Raw genomic sequence first — 20944 nt, forward strand, 5'->3', positions numbered from 1 at the left:
CAGAGAGGTTGAGTGACTTACCCAGATCACCCAGCTAGGAAGCTGCAGAGCCTGGGATCAAATCTGACCAGCCTGGCTCTAGAGTTGGAGTCTCCTAGCCATGGAGCCCCATTTAGTGAACACAGAACTGGTTTTACCCCCCAACCCCCATCTCAAAGACCCTGGAGCTTGGTTTAAATGCTCTGCTGTTGATGTTTTGAAACTTTCAATTTCTGAATGAGAGGCCCTGTGTTTTCATGTTGCACGTAGCCCCATAAATTCTGTAGGCAGTCGATGTGCCAAGCACTTGCTGAAGGACATACACTCTTGGTGAAACCTGATTGTGCTATGAGGTATATAGATGCCCTTAACTCCATAGTACAGATGGGGAAAGTGAGGCTTGGTGTGCATTTGAGAAATGGCTGAGTGAGGCTTGGCACCTTGAGCCTGGGTCTGGTGCTCTGGGAGTATGCGTGCCCAGAATGGATTGCTGGGTATCCGCTGCTGGCATCTGCTCTGGTGTGGCTAATGCCTGGCTGCTGAGGAGACGGGACCACGGGGGGAGGCCCTGGTGGTTTCCTCCTGCCCTTCATGCTTCTAGGAAGTGGCGCCAGCTGGGGTGAGATCACTTCCTCAACTGCCTGCCCACCACCCCCTCGGCTTCCTCTCCCCATGGCCCCATTTAGCCTGCCCAGGGCTCAGTGGTGGTGATGGGAGGGGGGACGGGGGCGGGAATGGACTGGTGGAGAGGTGGAGACCTGACTCTGGGAGTCCCTACAACCTCTCTGGCCCAAAGGGATTCTCCTGACATCTCTTTCTCTCTGGGCCTGCGACAGAGGGCATGACTGGATCGGGGAGTCCAGCCTGGTGGTCCAGCTCTCCGTTCAGTTGCTGGTGCTTATGGAGGGAGGGTGTCCCTGCAAGGCCCCAGAGGATAGCAGCAGTCGGGACCTGGAAGGCAGATATCTTCAAATCTCATTATACCTCCTTTGCTCTCTCTCTCCCCACCAGGTGCCAGCTGATGGCCCCGCTCAGTGCCTCCCTACCCCTGTGCCATGGCCGGCTGGGGTTCCTGGGGATGGGATTTGCTGCCTGTCACAAATCACATTGCCAGGGATTTCCAATCGACCCTGAGCCCAGCTTCCGGGGCCATTGCCGCTGCAGCAGCTGCCCGCCACCGCTGCCACAACCACTGAGGATGCTGCCGGGGGATGGGGTGGCCGAGAAGCTCCTGCAGCCTGCGTCTGGCCTGGGGAGCAGGGCTTAGCTGCTTGTGAGCAGGGTCTGCACCAAGTTGTGTTCACAGTGGCTAAGTTCCGCCCCCTGGGGCCCTCACCTCCTCCAGCTCTGCTGCCTCTCCCTGCCTGTTCTGCCGCCTGGCTTCTCTGGGCTCTGCCTCCCGTGCCTACTGAGCTGAAACACAGTTGATTTGTACAGACTGGCTCAGTTCAGCAGGAACAGGAGTTAAGCCCCCTAGGAGCCTGTGGCCCCTGCCTTCCCTGGATGGGCTGATGCCTGGGGGAAGAGACAGATGCCTGGATTAAGAGAGGAGGACCCAGACCTACAGCTGTGTCTGGAGGAGGGACTTGGGGAGGATGGGACTGGGGATGGGGGTGGATGGACCTAGCTATCTGCTGCAGGCCCCCTCCGCCAACTCTGCTCTTGGAGACCCCCACAGTCCTACCTCCAGCTGGGCTGTGTTCCCAAGGAGGACAGTGGGTGGCCCTTCCAGGAAAAAGGGAAGCCAGCTGTGTCTCCTCCTGGGTGACCCTCTGGGCCTGGAGCCTTGGCCCCTCCTCTCTCAAGCCTGATGGGGGCACTGGCTGGGCCGCACCTTCCCAGCAGCCAGTTACCCAAGAGGAAACTGCCTTGGGCCCTCAGACCGTTAAATGCCAGCTCCAGGCTTCCGGAACCAGGCTGGCCTGACCTGAACGTGCCTGATCCCTTCAACCTGGGTTCTGCAGCTTTCTATCTTGAGGAAGAAGCCATGACACCCCTCTGGTACACAGGGTGGGGAAGGAGACCCCTGTGGGGGTCCTCCAAAAGGACACGAGCAGGCCTGTTCAGTCCTGGGGTGGTCCCAGAGCATGGAAGAGCAGAATGAAGCCCCCCAGGTTGTCAGGGCTGGCCTAATGTACCCCTTTCCCACCTTGGCCAGGGCAGATAGAGGGTTGGGGCAGTCTGTGCTATGCGGTGTATAGTTCCAGTTAAATAAAAGCTGCCTCACTTTATTCCTGAAGGTCTGGTGGTTTGTGATTCACTTCTGCCTTTCATTCCTGGAGTTCCGGCTTTTTGGGTGAGGTGGTTGAATCAGCTCAAATTTACTGGTCCCCTAAGCTCCTGATCTCACATGATCCCCATTCCCTCTGCACCAGTTCTGAGGAAGGCGGCAATTCGGAGAGGGTGACTTGGGCATGGGAAGGTGACCTTGAGGGGTGTCCTGGAGTTGGGGGAAGGTGACTGAAAGAAATCCTGGACTGGAGGGACTGACTTTTGGGGCTGACTGGTGACAGGGAAAGCTTTTCTGGGAGGACCTTGATGGGGTCATGATGCCTAGGGCCAAGGGGGGATGGAATCCAATCTCAGGTAGTGGTGGTGCAGGCTGACCCTGAGGGAAAGGCTGGGCATTCAGAGATAGCTGGGACCTGAGGGTCTTGAGCTAGTGACATTTTTGAGGGGTGACTGAGACATAAGAGATAACTCAGCCTGGGTTAAGATTCGGGGTGCCTGGTATCCGAGATGCTGGCGGAGAATTTGGGCTTGAGGTACGCATGAGTTAAGGGGGACACTTGTGGATGACTTCGAGAACTTCGGGGTCAGTTAAGGGGCTCCGGGAGTCTGAGGACCGCATTTGGAGGTGGCTGGGACCACAACGGCCACCTCTACTCCCCAGGCCTCCAGGCGGCGCTAAGGGGAGCGCCGTCCTCCGGGTCGGCCCTCACATACCTGCGGGAACACGCGAGGCGGAGCAGGAGGCGGGGCCGCCTCCAATTGGCCCCCTGGAGCGCAGGGTGGTACCACTAACCAATCACGGTGCCCTCCCAGCGGCCCACCCACCCAGTCTCCCGGAAGGCTCTGTCCTTGTCTGCCCCAGCTTTGATAGTGATCCACACAGTCCGTCTGTCCGTCTCTAAAGGCAGATGGGTACCGAGAGAATTCCTGCTTCTCGGGGAGCCAGTGAAAGGTAACTGCGGGTCTTCTCGCTGTCCCCTAGACTCCTCACACGATTTAGGGACTGGAAGCCTCATCCGTGGTGTAGGAGCTCAGACACGCCCTGGCGGTGCCCCCACTGACCGCGCCCACCCACCTCTTAGTGTCGGCCCGAGTTCCACTCTTCAGGGCCTAGTCTAAATGCTGTGTTCCCACCTTTGGGCGGGAGTGTCTTCCCCACCCAGCTGCACCCAGCACCCCCCCCCCCCCCCCCCCCGCAACTTGGAATTAAGTACCCCTAACAGCAGGTGTCTGGAGCCAGGGCACCCCCTAGTGGCTCGTCCCAACGGCGCAAGGGCCATGCAGCCTGGGGTGGGCAGTGGCCCCAGGAAGGTACTAAATCAGGTTTTGTCTCTTGGGGTGCCCTTTCCTTAAACTTTGGAGCCCCAGTCTTCTCATTTGTAAAATGGAAATGTTCCTACCGTAGAACAGGTGTAAAGCACTTGTGAAGGGCTTTGCTCATGGTGACCTCTCCACCCTGCCCCATTACCCCTGGATGAAAACAGCAGTCAGTCCCACTCATTCTGCCCCTTGCTTGAAGCTGTGCCCACAGATGAGGCTGGAGATTTTCTATGGAGGGCCCCTGTTTGGGGGTGGGGGGGGAGTGGGACATACACCTCAGTCTCAAAATAAAATAAAGAAGAAAAAGCTGTGTTCAATCTTTAAAAAAAAAAAAGGAAAAAGGAAATACAATATACAGTTCAATAAATAGAAAAAAGTTATAAAATGATGTGATCTTTTGTCCTTAATTACAAGAGGGAAAAAGATGGGAGGAGTGTGGGGAGGCCAAAAGGACAGTAGCTGGGACTTAAAGACACAAATAGAAAGACAGGCTAGATGGAGAAATATGGTTAAGGGGCAGAGCAGGGAGTCGGAGGAGGAGGAAGGGAGAGAGAGAGCCAGAAAATGCCCAGAGGCCAGCCATTCCTTTCCAAATTGGGGGGAGTCCCTGGCTCGCCTGTGCTTGTCTCCAGGTTTGGAGGACACCAGGTTTGGAGAACAGTGTGAGCATGGCTCGGTTCCTGAGTTGTATGTCCAGTGACTAGCAGGTAGGGAGAGGAACAGCAATGACCCCCCCAGGCCACCCTGGGACCCTGGGACCCACAGGAATAGGAGTCCTGGCCAGATGGGGGTTGAGGTATGTGACGGAGGCCTGAGGCCTCTTTAAATCCTTCAGTGGGGGTGAGCCATTGGTCCTGGCTGGACAGCCTGGAGGTGGCTCCTGAGGCAGTGAGAAGAGGATACAAAGAGAGATTTAGGTGCTCCAACACAAGTCCCCTGGCCACCCAGAGTAGGGTGTGGAGAGGGTCTGCTACATTGACTTTGAGAGCCAGATTCTAGAAAGTCCTGTCTCCCAGCTCCCCTGGAGCCCAAGCCAGGCCTGCGAGTTTGGGGCGGGGGAGCTTGCCTATTGCTTTTGAGGTGCACAAGGTGGGGGTCATACCAGCTGCCCAAGCATACACCCCCTTCTAGGCCTCTGGGTGGTGGTATGGCTTCTGATCCTTGCATCTCGCATACTCGCTCACATAGGCACGCGTGTGGCAGGACGCCCCCCACCTCATTCCCATGTCCAGGCAGGCTTGGGGGATGGCAGGCAAGACCACTTAGCTCCAGCTGGGCTCCTTCCCTGACACAATACTGAGATGCCACAGGACCTCCAGTCCAGGCCCCCGATGCAGAGTGGGTATCACAGAATCAGGAGCAAAGGGAGACCCTGCCCACCACCTGTCGGACGCCCCTCATCCAAAACGCTCCCGCACCAACAGCATGAGCTTCTTTTTGCCCTTGTAAGTCTGTTTGAGGTTCTCTAAGAACTGGGCAAACTGAAGGTGCCCATCAGGTGCCAGCAGGAAGGTCTCTCGGGCCTTGCCCAGGAACTCAATGAAATCACCATAGTGTCGTGGGCTGATGTGTGTGAGGCGGGAGTGGCTGGTGTTGATGTAGGCTGCCACGGCGGCATCCAAGAGCTGACAGAGTGGTGCCCGGTCAGTGCCCAGTGGCTTGGCTGCCCGGCGAGCCCCCAGGGGACCCAGGCCGGGTGCTGAGAGGGTCCAACGGCGCAGGATGTCAGAGAGCATGGGGGCACAGTGGATACTCCGAATGATGAGGGGGACAATGGCTGAAAGCTCGTGCCGGCCCAGGGAGTGGCTGAGGGAACAGGCCCAGAGGACGTCATTGACAGCAGGGTGGCTGTCCTGGTTGAAGGCGATACTGAGCTGTGCCAGGGCCAGTGAGGCCAGCTTGTAGGCCCGCAGAGGCAGGCCCCGGTGCTCCATGTAGCGGGCCACGGTGAAGAGGTGGGCATGGCCCAGGCCGCCAGCTGCTGCGTCCAGCACGATCTGGTAGGCTGCCTCAAAGGCCGCGTGGTTCTTCTCACACAGGGTGAGGGCGGGCAAGGCGCAGTTCTGTGGGTCTTTCATGGCACACTGCAAGGCCAGGGTGCGGGCGCACGCCCAGAGCTCCTCCCGCTGGGCTGCATCCAGCTGCAGCCGCAATAGAGTGGCATGAGTGGTGCCTGTCACTGCCACAATGGTGGCCGCTTCCACCGGCGTGAATAAGGAGTACCAATTTTGCATGATGTTCATCAGGGCTTGGGGACCTGGGGAAGGTGAGATGGTGAAACTGGTTAGGAAGAGGGGCCCAATGTGGACGTGTGTCCATGGGTTTACCCCAATACCTCCATCCCCAGCAGCAGGGCTGGAGACACATTCCCTTCATCTCCATCCCCTGCTGTACCCTTCCAAAAGAACAGGGCACAGCAGGACTCAGTAACTGGGTATGTGGGGAGAGAGGGGGAGCACTAAGCTTTGGTGCCACTGACTTTCTTCAAGCCATTTAGCCTGGCCAGCCTCCAGGCTTTTGTCCAGCACAGTCCCTCCACCCAATATTCCCTCCTGGCTTAGCCCTGAGCACAGGCTAGACCCAGAGGAAAGTCTCTGTTTCTCCTGTGCCTGTCTGGTTCCTTGAAGAGATGGGTGGCAGGTCCCCTTGGGGACTCTCACCAATCTCCGTGGCACAGCTGACCAGCCAGCGCACCATCTCCCTTCGCCGCCAGGTCATGGTGCTCAGGGTCATCCGCATCACCTGCAGGGTGTGAAATGGGACAGAAAGGGGTCACCCAAAACCTTGGGCTAGCTGAGGGAGAGAGATTGGGATCTTTAGGGGCCCAGGGGGACTTAGAAGTTAGGGGCTGAGTCAGTGAGCCATACAGTCTGGGCAAATGGCTCAGTTTACTGATCTGTAAAATGAGGATAAAAATTGTATCTACTTCATAAGGTTGTGAGAATTAAACAAAATTATGTAGTAATGCTCTTTGCACAGTGCCTGTTGCCTCAAAGTGCTCAGCCATTACTATTAACACTATTGTTGTTGTTATGCTGAGGCCCCATGCATCCTACTCTGGACAACAAGCCAACCTGTCCCTTCTCTCCAGAAAGTTCCATGCTTCATGTCTGCGGATTTCCCCCTGTAACCCCCAAAAGAGCACCTGCTCCACCTTCTTTAGCTTCTATCCCCAATAAGCATCTTCCTTGCTTGCCTCTCCCCGCGGGCCCCATCCCCAGTCCTATCTGGTGGACCCTGCCACCAGAAGCCCCCAAGTAGAGGGTCTCCTCTCTAAATCTCCGCCCTTGTCCTTCCCTGCCTCCACATCCCCCTAATGGCTCCAGCCCCCACAGGAAGTTGTTTTGGGCTAATTCTGCCCCTGAGGGCCCCTTGCTTGCTAGTTCTACCTGGGAAGGTCCCACCCCACCCTGCAAGCCTGCCCCAGGTGTACCTATTCTCCAGGACCTGCCAGGCCTCTACATCACACACTCTGCAGCTAGATCTTCACCTACAGGCTGCACTCATGCATGCTTGCCTCTGCCTTGCCCTAGCAAGATGGCCTGGCCCCTGGGGGTGGCCAGAACACTCACCCACAGGCCCCATGACTTTCAACCACAGACCTCACCCACGGAGGCAGCTCTTCATCTTCAAGACCTTTCTTCAAGCCCAGCCCCTCAATGGTGACCTCTGGGCTGGGTTCACCTAAAGGCCCCACCTCCAAGAAAGCTCCTTATTGGCAGGCTTTACCCCCCCACCCCAGCTTCAGCCCTGCCTGCCTATAGTCTTTAAGCATACCAGTCCCAGGCCTCACACCAGTCATAGGCCTCATTCCCAAGGCCAGAACCCCTAGGCTCTGCTCCCTCTATGGCCTACCATCTCACCAGCAGACTCCATGATAGTCCTCCTTATCTTCAGCAACAACCCCCAAGATAGATTCTCACCTTCAGACTGCCACTGAGTCCCTAATTCATAGGCCTACGCCTACTGATAACCTCATGCCCCCACTCCCAGGACTTACAGACTCTGCCTTTCTGTGGCCAGGCCCAGAGGTGCCACTCACATTCTGGCCCCACCCACAGGGAGCACCCCCCTCCCCCATTCTCCTGGGGGCCCTCACCTGCAGGCCCAGCTCCAGTGCAATGCCCAGCAGAGTGGTGTCTGGTGGTGCGCTGGCTGGGGTGGCTGTCTTACAGGCATCCTGTGCCAGCTTGAAGAGCAAGGCTGGAGAGTGGATATTCTGCTGGATGGAGCCCAATACTGTGTGCACCCACTTGGGGTCTCCTGGGGTGGGGAGGGACATTGGCACCATTGTTACACCAGGCAGTTCACGCAGGTTCCCTCCACACAGGTGCACAGGTATGAGCACGGAGGGTCATGCACGTGGCAGTGATTCTATGAGGATCCAGACTACTCTCTGCACTCCCACCCCCCTTCTCTCTTCTGCCCTCCTCCACTTCCAGTGGGAGAAAGCCATTTAGGAACCTGCTAGATGCCTAATGGTCAAGAACATGGATTCTGGAATCAGAATGCCAGGGTTCAAATCCCTGCCTTGCTGTGTGACTCTGCACAAGTCACTTCACTTCTTTGTGCCTTGGCTGCCCCATCTGTGCATGAGTAATACTAATGTAATGGTACCTGCCTCACAGGGCCATTGAGAGGCCATACCAGTAAAGGCTTTAACATGGCAAAAGCTACACAAATGTTAGTTTTAATCACTATTATCATCCTTGACCTAGATCCTACAATTCTCCATTACTCTGCTCCAGCCACACCAGCCTCCTTTGTTTTTCAAACATATTAGGCACAGTCTAGCCTTAAGGCCTTTGCACCTGCTCTTCCCTTTGCCCAGAATGCTCTTCTCAGATGCTATGGACTGAACTGTGGCGCCCCCCCCCCATTCATATGTTGAAGCCCTAACTCCCAGCATGATAATATTTAGAGGTGGCGCCTTTAGGAGGCAATTAAATTTAGAGGAGGTCATGAGGGTGGGGCCCCCATAATGGAATTAGTGCCCTTATAAGAAGAGGAGAGACCAGAGCTCTCTCTCTGCCATGTGAAGACACAATGAGAAGGTGGTTGTCTGCAAGCCAGAAGAGAGTCCTCACCAGGAACTGACCATGCTGAAACCCTTGGGCTTCCAACCTCCAGAACTGTGGAAAATAAATTTCTGTTGTTTAAGCCACCCAGTCTGTGGTATTTTGTGATGGCAGCTTGAACTAAGACACCAGATATTTGCATGGCTCTGCACATTCATGTCTTGGCTTAAATGCCAACCTGCTTTATCTCCCTCTGGCGCACTTGTTATCTTCTCACTTATTGCATAACTCCCCTCTTCACTTGCTGACTGTCCACTCCCACTAGAATGTAACACCACAGGGCACTGGATTTGGGACAGTTTTTGTTTACTATGGCAACCTTAGCACCTGCCACAGTGCCTGGTCTGTCTAAAAAGTGCTCGAGGAAAACTAGTGGAATAAAAAAGAGGGGGGAAGGAACAAAGGAAAGGAGGGAGGAGACGCAGAGGAGGACAGGGGGCCGAGGGCAGCGTCATCCTCACCCTTGGCAGCAGTCAGCATGGTAGAGGCCAGCTCGCACTGGCGAGTCTCCAGGTGGCCCAGGATGAACCAGCGGGGGAAGCGGTTAGTCACGACAGAGTCCAGTGGGTTGGGCTGAGGATCTCCAGCCGTAAGTGCTGTCTCCAGTACAGGCAACCTAGGATGAAGCAAAAAGCAAGCCCATGCTGAGGGAAGGCTTGAGTCTCCATCCTTCCTAGGAGAGGCCTCTTGCCTCAGCTGGTACTTCCCCTCTGAGAGAGCAAAGCCCTGAACACCTAGGAAGATGGATGTATGTGCAAGATGTTCACTGCATTTTTATGTCCATCATTTGGGGGTTGATTAAACAATGCTTGCCCAGCCTGCATGGCTCAACAGTTGAGCATTGACCTATGATCCAGGAGATCGAGGTTCAGTTCCTGGTCAGGGCACATGTTTGGGTTGCTGGCTCGATACTCAGTCGGGGGCATGCAGGAGGCAGCTGATCAATGACAACTCTCTCATCATTGATGTTTCTATCTCTCTCTCTCTGAAATCAATAAAGATATATTTAAAAAAAAACAACCAAAAAACAATGCTCAGTGAAAACAAGGGGCAAAGAATAGGCACAGAATAGATCATCAGTATAAAAGGAGGGCCCACTTTCAATTTCCAGATTACGGAATTGCAGAAATCTCAATTCTTGATAAGAAAGCGGAAACACTGCTTGCCTCTAGAGAGATTTAGGTATGTTGGGACAAACCAGCCCAGAAAAGTACTCTCACTTCTGTGCACTTCTGTGCCATGTGAATGTCTCTCAAATTCAAAATAATATTATACACTTATACTTAACAGTCAAGAGCACAGGGCAGCCTGGAATGCTAGTGTGAGGTGAGGCTGAGTTCAGGAGGATGGGGCTGTGAGTGCGCCTCCCATCCCTCAATCCTGTCTGGCCCCCTGCATAGAGTCCCCAGCTATCTGCCTGTCCTTACCTCATGGCTCGCAGTGCCAGGCTGTAGGCCAGGTCAGGGTCGTGGGGTAGCAGGGCGGTGAACAGGTATCGAGCACAGGTGTGCATTGGCACACTCTCCCGGAACAGCACCTCTCCGAAGCCACTGAAGGGACCCCCTGCAGGGGCAGCCTTAGCTCAGCCCCCAGGTGTGGGCTCACTTTTGTATTTCTGCCCCTCCCCAGGTTTCGCCAGACCCCGGGCTGAGTAGGGGATGGGCAGACCCCAGGACAGAGTGGCTGGGACTAGCGGCTGGAGAGGCCCTGGGCATGGGGGCACATGGCTGAGACAGAAAAGCCGTGAAAAATTTGAAGTGGAAACCCTGGGCACCCCTGGGTGGGGGGGCAGAACTCAGATGAGGGGTGAGGGCAGAGGTGGGGCTGCACCTGACCAGGGGTGGGGTCTCATAAGGCAGGACCATGGGCAGAGCCAGTAAAGTCCAGCTGGGCATTAACGACTTGGCTCCTTGACTCCCAAGGAGGGTAGGGGGCAGGATCTCACCACTCGCAGCAGTTGTTGGCTGCCAGAACGTGCTAGGGGTCAGGTCCAAGGCCTGGATCTCATCTTTTAGGAAATGCTAAGGTAAGGACTAAAAGACTTGTCTAGGGGCAGAGCCTCTTGATCCAGCAGCAACCTGACCAGCTCAGGCCAAGGGGAGGACCGTGACTTTTGGAACAGCCAGGCCTAGGGGCAGGGCCTCACCATCCAGGAGCAGCCCCGCCTGCTTGCGTAGCAAGTGAACCAGCCGCTCGTCCAGCTCCACCTCCTCCAGCAGAGCCAACAGTTGCTCCTCATTGCGCACCACCTTGTCCTGGGCGTACAGCCCCTCAGGCAAGGCCCGCTGCTGTCCCAGGCCCAGCAGTGCCACCTCCAGCGCCAATGCCAAGTAGGACTCCCCAGAGTTCCCGGGTACCTGCACGTGCTGGTAGGCCACCTTCTGCTTCTCGAGGCCTGAATCTGTGGGAGACGGGCACCAACGATGCTGGAAGGGGACCCCTTTTTCTGGGACCCCCAATGGACCTTAACCCAAGACATGGAAACTGAGGGTATGTGGTATAGGAGTCGTCTAGCTGCTCCCAGCACTGACCAGGGGCTGGGGGTCATCTTCAAGTAGCAGACAGGCCCATAGCAGCCTCACTTTCAGAAGCTAAGCTATTTGCTCCTAGCACTGTAGACGGGAACAGGGAAGAGTCTGCAGCAAGGGTAAGGGTGTAGCTTTACTTTCTAGCGGTGCTGAGCCAGGGGGGTTAAGTAAGGAGGTGGGGATTGCCCCACCTCCTTCCGGGGTCCCCACTGTGTGTACCTGGGTAAAGGGTGAGGGTCTCTTCCTCCAGGCGACAGGCCTCCAGAAGCGCCCTGCAGAGGCAGCCAATGGGGTCCAGGGGGTGGCCCACCCATCCTTCTGTGTTTGTGATGCAGGTGGAGCCTTTTTGCAGCAGCTCTGCAGGCCGGAAGTGGGGCTCAATGCCCAACCATCTTCCAAGCCCCTGGGGGAGCTCCCTCTCTCTGAACTCCAGCCCAGCCTCCCAGTGTCTGCCCACCATCTGCCCACCCAGGGGTCATCCTGAGATGTGCAGCAGCTTTCACCTCTACAGCCCTCTGGCTTCCTATCCCACAGCTACTCCCAGGCCTGGCAGGACACCTGGAGGGAACTGGCCACTTTCCCTCCAACCAGTCAGTCCCTTCTCAAAACCCATAATCCCACCCACCTCTCTCAAGCCCAGCCAGCAGCTTCTGGGTGTTCTCTTGGGAACTGCTGCCTGTGGAGGCTGCAGGCTGCTGGGCTTACTGTGCTTCTGAAGTTCAAGCTCTTGAATTCAAGCAGCGGTTCCCTGACTTTTAATCCTGCAGCCTTCCCAGTGGCTTTGTGAGCCCTCAGTCCCCTATATTAAATTCCTGTATGCTCAAGACACCTATAGTGGTTTGGCTTTCCCACTGCGACCTTAAGTTGTACCCACAGACCCCCTTGCTTGTCATACCCTCCTGTAGTTGGCATCTGTGCCTGCAGCCCCAGGACCTGATAATATTGGTACCCACCTTTTTTCTGCTGCTTGTAGCTCTCAAGCTGATGCCGCCGCTGCAGCCGGAGTGTGTTGACTATGGCTCCTGCCAGCCGCAGGGCCTGGCGGGGGTATCCATGGGCACGCAGCGTGTCCACACGGGCACAAGCAGTGGGGAATGGCTCCCCCAGCCAGAGGGGGCGGCCCTGGGGATCGAAGGCTGCCTTGTCACTGCCCACATGGCCTGTGAGACTGGGGCCATAGCAGTCACTTGCCAGGATCCTCTGTAGGTGGGTGTCACTCCAATGCAGTGATCCAGCCTGCAGGGCGCGGCCAAACACGGTGTGGCGGGAACCTGCAGCCACCACCTCCTCCTCCTCTGGGCCTGGGGGGGAGGTGTCCAACATGGCTTAGCAGCGGGGCTGTGGCCAGTTCCCCACACTGAGTGCCAGCTTAGAGCTGGACTCTGGGTGCATTGATGGACATGTGTCATCTCAAATCCTTACAGCAGCCTTTCAAAGGGACATGTGTGAATGCGTGTGTTGGACAGAGGTTGAATACTTGTCTCTGTTCATCTTTCTATCCCCTACATTCTGTTGCTCTTTTTTTCTCTTTATGTCTCTCCCCATTCTCCTTACTCTCTCCTTCTCTGTCTCTTTCCTTATATCTCTGAGTCTCTCTTTTCAAGATCTTTCTTTTCTTTTCTCTCTGTTCCCCCCACTCCCGCCTCCATTGCCAGGAGGAGGCTAAATTAGGAGACCAGCCCAGAACCACAGGTGTCTTAAGCATTTCATTTCAGTTTCTCTTGGGCTACCCACTGCCTTGCCATGGGCACTCCCTCCCTCCTGCAGGGCAGGGCAGGGCAGGGCAGGGCAGGGCAGGGCAGGGCAGGGCAGGCAAAGACTCAGGCCCCCTTCCCTTTCCCCCAGAGCACCATGATGGGGAGGTAGGATACCAGCAGAGGTAATGGTTTTGGGGTAATGGCAGGGACCCCTCTCCTACCTGGGCTGAGGGCTGCGGTGGGCTGCAGGCTTGGCCCGTTGAGAGAGTAGTTGCCCTCTTCCAGTGGGCACACATCCAGCTTGTCCCACTTGCCAAGCAGCTGGAGCCAGCTCGCCCGCTCCTCTGGTTTACAATGGGGGCTCAGGACTACACACACCCACAGGGCCCCTGGGAGAGAGGGCAGTGAATGGGGAGGTTCAATATTCATGTCAACAGTAGCAGCACACATTTATGGAGTGCCTACCATGTGCTGTGCACTACTCTCTGCTTCACTCTCACCTTGGGCCTCTGAGGTTGTAGCTAATGGTCTCTTTAAAGGTAAGAAAACAGGCACAGAGAAGTCAAGTCACCGGCTCAAGGTTACATAGCTGAGAAGTTGGAAGGATTCAAACCCAGGCCTCCAGACTCCTCTCACTGTTTTTTCCCCCCATAGTGCTTATCACCATCTATCATAGGGGTCAGCAAGCTACTGCACCTGGAGAAAATCCAACCCACTCCCTGTTTTTCAACAGCCTGCAAGATAAGATTTATTCTTACATTTTTTAATGGTGGTGGGGGGGGAATCAAAAGAAGAATATTTTGTGACTTATGAAATTCAGATAAATAAGTAGTGGCTGTAAATACAGTTTTATGGGAATTCTGCCATGCCCATTCAGTTATGTTAGTTTGTGGTAGCTTTTCCCCTACAACAGGCAAAACTGAGGAGTCACTACAGAGACCAAATGGCACAAAAAGCCGAAACTATTGACTATCTGGTCCTTATGGAAAATGTGTGTCAACCCCTGGTCTAATGGGTTTGTATATGTTCTCATCTGTCTCCCCTATCAGGTGTCAGCTTCATGAGGGCAGGCATTTAATCTGTTCCTTGCTGTAGCTCCAGCAATCAGTACCAGCGAGTGCCTTGTACATCAGAGGTGCTGATGAAAGGAGGAAGGACTCAGGGGCCAGACCTCAATCTCAGAGTCGGGGGGCAAGACCTAATGCCAAAGCCCTGGTGCCTGCTCTGCTCCAGGTCTGGGCCTTACCCAGCTCGTCCCACAGCTGCCGGCACTTGTCTGTCATGCCGGCGCCCTGCTGCCGCCACAGGGCCAGGCGTGGGTCCTGCAGAAACTGCTCGGTCATGAGGATCAGCATGCGTGCCCCATTGGAGTCCCGCATTCGCAGCATCTCCCGGACCTGCATGGGGACAGGCTGGTCAGGAAGGGGTGGGGCACCAGCACCAGTGTCCTCCAGCCCCAGTGCAGCCCTGCTGCGCATGCCATGCCCACACAGCACCTTGCAGAACATGGAGCGCAGCTGCTGGCTGGCGCCATAGTAGCCACCGTTGGACAGCAGCTGCTTCACCTGCTCCTGGATCTGCTCCTCATCCAGGTGCCAGCAGTTGGCATCCTCAATGCCTGCACCTGCTGTGGGGTCTGGAGCACCTGTGGGGTGGGAAAGAAAGATGAGGCTTGGGTTAGGGAGGGTAGGCCTCTGCCTCTGCCATTATTTCAGTCCTCTAAACCACCCAACCCATCCCAAAGTTCCACTCATCATCCATCCATCCCACCCGAAAAACCACCCATCCATCTGTCTGACCATCATCCCATCTAAAATGTCATCCATCCATCCCACCCAAAACATCAGTGGCTCATTCACTCATTTACTTATTCATCCATCTTAACCGAACACCAACCTACCAATCTACCCATCCATCCATCTCACCTAAAGTGCTACCTACCTATTCATCCATCCATTGATCTTGCTTAAAACATCACTAGCTCATCCATCCATTTACTGATCATCCATCTTACCCAAAATACCACCCACCCATTCCCCCCATCCATTCATCCATGCAGGTGGAATGATGGTCCATCCCACCTGAATCATCACTTGCCCTCCTACTCATCCATCCATGCCACCGAAAACATCATCCACACACCCACATCCAAACCACTCACCTCCCCCATGTCATGCCATGCACCTATCCATCCATAACCCTTAGCATACATACCTACCCCATTAGTCAAGGATCCATCTTACCTATAACTTCCACCTGCTCACCTATCTATATCCAACCATCTAGGTACCTACCCTTATTTGTCTTTTCAACTAATCTGTACCAACCACACAAAATATCCAGACTTGCCCAGTCGGTGTGGCTCAGTGGTTGAGTGTTGAACCATGAACCAAGAGGTCACTAGTTTGATTCCTGGTCAGGGGACATGCCAGGGTTATGGGCTCGATCCCCAGTAGGGGGTGTACAGGAGGCAGCCAATCGATGTTTCTCTCATCCATATTTCTCTCTCTCTACTCCTCTCCCTTCTTCTCTCTCTAAAATCAATAAAAACATGTTAAAAAAAAAATCCACTGACTTATTCATCCATTGACCCATAGAACCGCACTATCCACCCATCCAACGAACCCAAACTTTCTATCTATTCTTCTCCCATCAAACCATCCATTCATATGTATCTCCCAAAACACCCACTACTGCATTAGTCCATCCATCTGTCCTACACCCACTTGATCCATCCACCATGTCAGTCCACACCTATGAACATTCCATACATCCATCAACTCACCCCCAATCCATGTACCCATTGCTTCTTCCAATTTTCTACCAACCTTATCTGTCCACCACCATCAATGTACCTCAACCCCCTCAATCAAAGCCCATTCCACCCAACCTCACCTCTAATTATTACCAATTCCCCATTCACCTACCATCCTAGCTAATCATCTATCTATTCATCCATCCCATCTGCTTTTCCACACCATCAGTTCACCCCAACTCCTTATCACGAACACCTTCTGCATCTACCTACCCCCACCCTCAATTATCCAACTACTTATCCATCTATCTGCCATTTATCCTGTCCCATTCTTGCCATCATTACAGTTAGACAACACAGTCCCTTGTAGCCCCAAACTCTCCCAGAGCTCATAACACCTCCTGGTCTATTTCCCACCAACACCCACACCTGACATCCACATACCTTTCATGTCCTTCACCCACCCACACTAAGGCATGCTCCTGTGATCTTGGGACATCGCCACCCTGGGGCCCGACTTCCCATTTGTTCCCTCAATTCTCCACATTGGCTGATTTCAGCCATTCATCTGACCAGGGCGACATCAAATCCAGACTCTGCCACCTAGTAGGTGTGTGACCTTGATCTCAGGCAATGGTACTCCCTCTACCCCTACTCATGGATCAAGGGGACCTGAGGACTCTGTGACAAATGCTTTCCACATGGCAAGTGAGATGGCTTCGAGCTGAGGCCTCACCACCCCAATCAGACCCCAAGGCACCCCTACCGTGCACCAGGTTGATCTCGGAGCCCAGGAGGAGGATCTCATCAGCCAAGCGCTGGGCAGTGGGCAGCACCTCAGTGTGGTGGGCGCTGATGAGATACTGCACGAACTTCTGAAGCTGGTCCCGGTTCATCTGGGAGAGAGTCTCAGAGATGGGCAGCCGCAGCTCCACCTGATAGGCATGCCGAATTCGGTACAGTGACAGGGCCACCACATGGGCACAATAGAAGAGGTCACGATTGTCACAGCCACAGCTCACAGACGTAATCTTACAGCGATCAAAGCTGATGGAAACGTGGTAGAGGCGCTCAGGCTCTCCGGGGCCCGCAGGCTCCCGGATGTTACCGCTTAGGTGGAACCCTAAGACAAATACCAAACCATCACCACTGTGTTACCCCAGGGACAGGGGGTGCTCATCCATGGAGCACAGCAAGACCCAGGTGCAAATGCCAGCTGAGTAACCTAGAACAAGTCACTTAATCTCTGTGCCTCAGTCTCCTCATCTGTCAAATTGAGAACAAACAGTAACATCCTCCTCCATATAGTTGCAATGAGTATTAAATGAGTTAATAGTTGGCAAGGGCTTAGAACACTGTTGGCATACAGTAAGTCCTAAATAAATGCAAGTATAAATATTACTATAGAAATGCTATTAAAGATGGTTTTCTCAGTTCTTGGGTTACCGTGGATACAGCCTGGGGTCCAGATGCCCTGTAACTTCCTAGGAAAATGCCAAAGGCCTGTGAAACTTGGGGGTAAGGGGCAGATGTGGCAGGCCAGGTCACCCCATCACCCCCTGCCCCTCCCTGGCCCCTGGGGAGCCCAGATGCCAGGCTCATCAGACTGGTTGGGCAGCTCAGGCCCCAGCCAGCCCTGGCTGCGTCATGCGGGGAGACAGCAGCTTCCTCATACCGGCTGGAGGTGGCCAAGTCTGTGGCCAGCTGGGCCATGTCCGGGCAAGGGGGACCCCAGGCTGACAGGATTTAGGGAGGGTCATCTTGGCCAAGACCCTGCCTCCAGCTGGGAGACATGACCTGCCCCCATGGAGGTGTGGTGTTCCAGGGCTCACCTGTTTTCTGGCTCAACCTCTACTGGTTCCCTTCTGAGCTCTGCTGCCTGAGGTCAAGAATCATCTTTCACCTCTAGCTCTAAATCTCTGACCCCTCCCCTCCCTTCCACTGGACTCTGTTACCTGAGGTATAAGACCACCCCTCATAGCTGATCCTAAACTTCTACCCTAGAGTCCCACCTAAGCCTTAGGTCTGGTCCCAACCTCCACCTGAGTCTCTCTGCCTGAGGCCTAGTATCATTCTTGCCTCTGTCTCTATTGGATCTCAGGCCCAGTGCATCACTGGGTCTCTCTGCCTGAGGTATGGAACCTTCTCTCATTTCCAGCTTACCTCCCAATCTCACCATCTCTTCCTCACCCTCCAAATAAGCTGTGTGAGCTGGCAACATCCTTCCCCCAGACCCTTCATCTACGCTGGCTGACTGAGGCCTAGGCAGATTCCTGCTCTTTAGTTCACAATATCTTGTCCAACTTTCCCCAGAGAACTGGAACTTCCCCCTGGCCCAGGCCTCCCTGGAAGGGGTACTTACCTACTTGGAGCACTCGGTCTACGGCCCCGCTCTGCAGCAGGTGCAGCCCTCGGGTGAAGGGCACCCGGGTGTCGTGCTCGCCCTCTGGAGGCTGGTAGCCCAGTGATGAGTACATACATATTTCCCGTTCACTGCGTGGAAACGACCAGAACACAATGCGCTTTTGGACTGGCTCTGGCACCCGGGAGAAACGCTCCTCGACCTGAAGGAAGGGCCGGTGGGTTAGAAACCCCAGCTTGAGTCCCGGCTTTGCCATTTACAAGCTGCATGACCTTGGGCAAGTCACTTTGCCTCTCTGAGCTTCGGTTTTCTCAAGTGGGATTGGGGATGTTAATAGTACCAGCCTCCTGGGTATTGCGAGGATTAAATATGTATTAATCTATATAAACTGCTTGCAACAACACCGGGCCCATAGGAAGTTCTAGAACTTTCTGCTGCTCCCCCCGCCCAGGGTATCAGGTCTCAAGGTACAGATGTCAGGTAGCCCTGTCTCCTAGACTTTGAGGGGGCAGGAGAAAGAAAGATAATAGTTATAAGAATAGTGACCAGGCCTATATTTTCTTAGCTTATACTATTCTAAATGCTCTATGTATGCAATTTCCCTTAATTTGCACAGCAAAATCCCAATGATACTAATCACATTTTATAGCCTGAGGAATCTTAGGCCCAGATGTGGAGTGAATTCATTTGTTCAGGGTCCCAGAGCTGGTGAGCTCCAACTCCCAACACACTCTGTTCCCAGCTTCCAAGGGTCCCCAGGAAGGGAGGGGAGTCCTAGCCACCCCCATGGGCTCTGGGCAATGAACTGAGCTGGTTGAGCCTGCGTACCAATCCAGGCTTGCTACCTACTGACTGGGTGACCTTGGGCAAGTTTCTCAACCTTTCTGTGCCCCAGTTTCCTCAGAGTGGGAAGGAAAACCACAACTCCCAAAGGGTTGCAGAAGATTTCTATGAGCTTCTATGGGGCAAGAGCTTTTCTAGTGCCCAGCCTGGCCAGGGGAGGTACATGGGAGTTCCAGAGATGGTTCTAGGATTATTCTGGGCATCTCACACACAGTGAAGGGGCAGGGACCCTCCAGAGCCCCCAAATCTGGGTTTTAGAGGGAAGTGGGAGGGTCAGTGACTGGCCTAGGCCTCAGGGACAGTTGGCAGATGACTAAGAAGGGACTTTCCAGGCCATGAATCAGAGCCTGCTCCATCCACACTTGGCCCAGACCCATTAGTCCCAGCAGGCTTCCTAATTCTGGAGAGGTCAGCGGCAAAGAATACCCCCTCAAAGCCAGGCAGAGCCTGTGGGAACTCATAAGGTGGTTTTTGTTTTTTTTATCCCCCCCCCCCCCCCCCTGAGCTCATAAGGTTTAATCAGGTTTGGGCCACATCTCCAGCTCCTGGGGCACCTACACTGAGGCTGAAAAAGAGGACATCGTGGGCCCCAGCCCTGGGGCATCCTGTCAGAATCCCAAGAAGCCATAGAGGCAGGATTGCAGGTGCACCTGTTCAGGTACCATCACTCCACAGACCCTGACCTTGCTGCCTACCTCTGGCAGGACTGGGATGGATCTGGGAGACAGAGAGAAGGGGACTTGGGGGAGACCCTGAAATTGGAGAAATCCTTGCAGCCTACCAGGAAGGGCTGGGCAGTCCCTGATGGGAGGTGATCCCATAAGTGGTGGGGGTGGGAGTGGGAGACAGGACCTGAGGGAAGGATCTGGAGGAGAGGGGGGCTTCCCATGGGACAGGTGGGTTCTGGAGGCTGGGGGAGCATAAAGGGGTGTGTCAATCTGAGATCTGCAGAAATGGGGGAGTCCTCTACTGGGGGTATAGGGTAGAGATCTGGAATAGGGGAGTGTGGGTCTCTAGGGGCTGTGTTCTGGGGTGTCTCCAATGGGGGCAGCTTGTAGGAGTTAGAGAGAGGAGTGAAGATTGAATGGGGTGCTCTAATGGGGGATGAGGATGAGATGGGAAGAGAGGGGTACCCAGGGTTGTGAGAGCACCATGGGGAGGAGAAGGAAGTGTCAAGAGTTGGTATCTAGGGCGCTGGGGGCATCCCTGGGTCTTGTGGGCTGGAGGGCAGGGCTGGCCGGGAAGGGATGAGGGTGGGTCAGGAGGTTTGAAGGACTGAAATGGGAAGATAAGGGGGTGCCTCGGGGCAGGGTTAAGGACCTGGGAGAAGACTTCAGCCCAGTGGGGGCGGGTCCGGAGGCTGGGGGCTGGGCGGGGGGGGGGGGGGGGGGAGAAGGACTATCGGGAAATGGGCTGGGTGTGCGTTCTTCCCCCCGCCCCTCTCAGTCACCTGCTCGAAGGCCCAGCTCTCGGCTACTCGTTTAGCGCTGAGGTCCAGCAGCGCCTCGGGCCGGCCCCGGCCGCACACGGCCCCGGCCCCGGCCCCGGCATCGCGCTCCTCCGGTCCCGCGGGGCAGCTCCGACTCCGTTTGGCCGCTGGGGTGTCCATCGGCCGGGGCCGGGGCCGGGGCGGGGCCTGTTGGGGGGAGTCGGTCCGATGCCCGCTCGGCTTCTCCGGCTCCCGCGACCCCTACCCGCCTTCCCGTCCTTCCTTCACGCAGGGTCGCACTGGGACCCCCGCTACTCCCACCCCAGCCCCGCGGCTGGCCGGCTGGGTGATGCGGCCCCTTTAAGACTCTTCACAACAATGAAGCTGCCTCGGCGGCCGCTTTATCCTCCGCCTTGTCCCGCCCCCGCCGCCCGTCCCAATTGGCCCCCCCGTCGGCCTACGAGGTCCTCCTCTGCTATTGGCAGCACGGCCTAACTCGTCTCTAAATTGCCGCTGTTCATTCGTTATATGAGCTGCCTGTCTTTTCGGAGGAGCCCAATAAGAGCCCTCAACGAGCGGCACTGTCAATCAGGAGGCGCCGGAGGCCAATCAGAGTGGGAGGACTTCCGCGGCGCTGGCCCTGTGCGGAGTTTCGGGGAGGGCCTTGAGTTCATTCACAACATTCCTCCCCGCCCCCCTTGGGCTGGACAGCGCGCCCGGG

General features: G+C 55.3%; 1 protein-coding gene across 5 annotated transcripts; it reads right to left on the reverse strand.

The window, feature by feature from the left end:
* Window positions 1–3838: 3838 nt before the first annotated feature.
* Window positions 3839–20620, reverse strand: ZSWIM4 (zinc finger SWIM-type containing 4). 5 transcript variants are annotated; one of them, XM_081137296.1, is made up of 14 exons: window positions 20245–20620; window positions 17952–18153; window positions 16356–16712; window positions 14331–14479; window positions 14081–14231; window positions 13056–13223; window positions 12091–12438; window positions 11357–11494; window positions 10756–11010; window positions 10037–10172; window positions 9071–9225; window positions 7631–7794; window positions 6192–6273; window positions 3839–5788 (listed from the first exon to the last, which is right to left on the reverse strand). In XM_081137296.1, exons 1-14 carry the CDS (start codon window positions 20401–20403, stop codon window positions 4929–4931), a joined length of 3324 nt encoding a protein of 1107 aa, XP_080993422.1. In that variant the 5' UTR covers window positions 20404–20620; the 3' UTR covers window positions 3839–4928. The 5 variants fall into 5 exon arrangements, with proteins under 5 accessions (XP_080993422.1, XP_080993426.1, XP_080993424.1 ...); XM_081137300.1 differs by having other exon boundaries at window positions 16356–16636; window positions 17952–18082; window positions 20245–20313; XM_081137298.1 differs by having other exon boundaries at window positions 17952–18082; window positions 20245–20313.
* Between the last annotated feature and the right edge of the window lie 324 nt (window positions 20621–20944).

The sequence above is a fragment of the Miniopterus schreibersii genome (assembly GCF_964146895.1).
Source record: "Miniopterus schreibersii genome assembly, chromosome: 4".
Classification (NCBI taxonomy): Eukaryota; Metazoa; Chordata; class Mammalia; order Chiroptera; family Miniopteridae; genus Miniopterus; species Miniopterus schreibersii.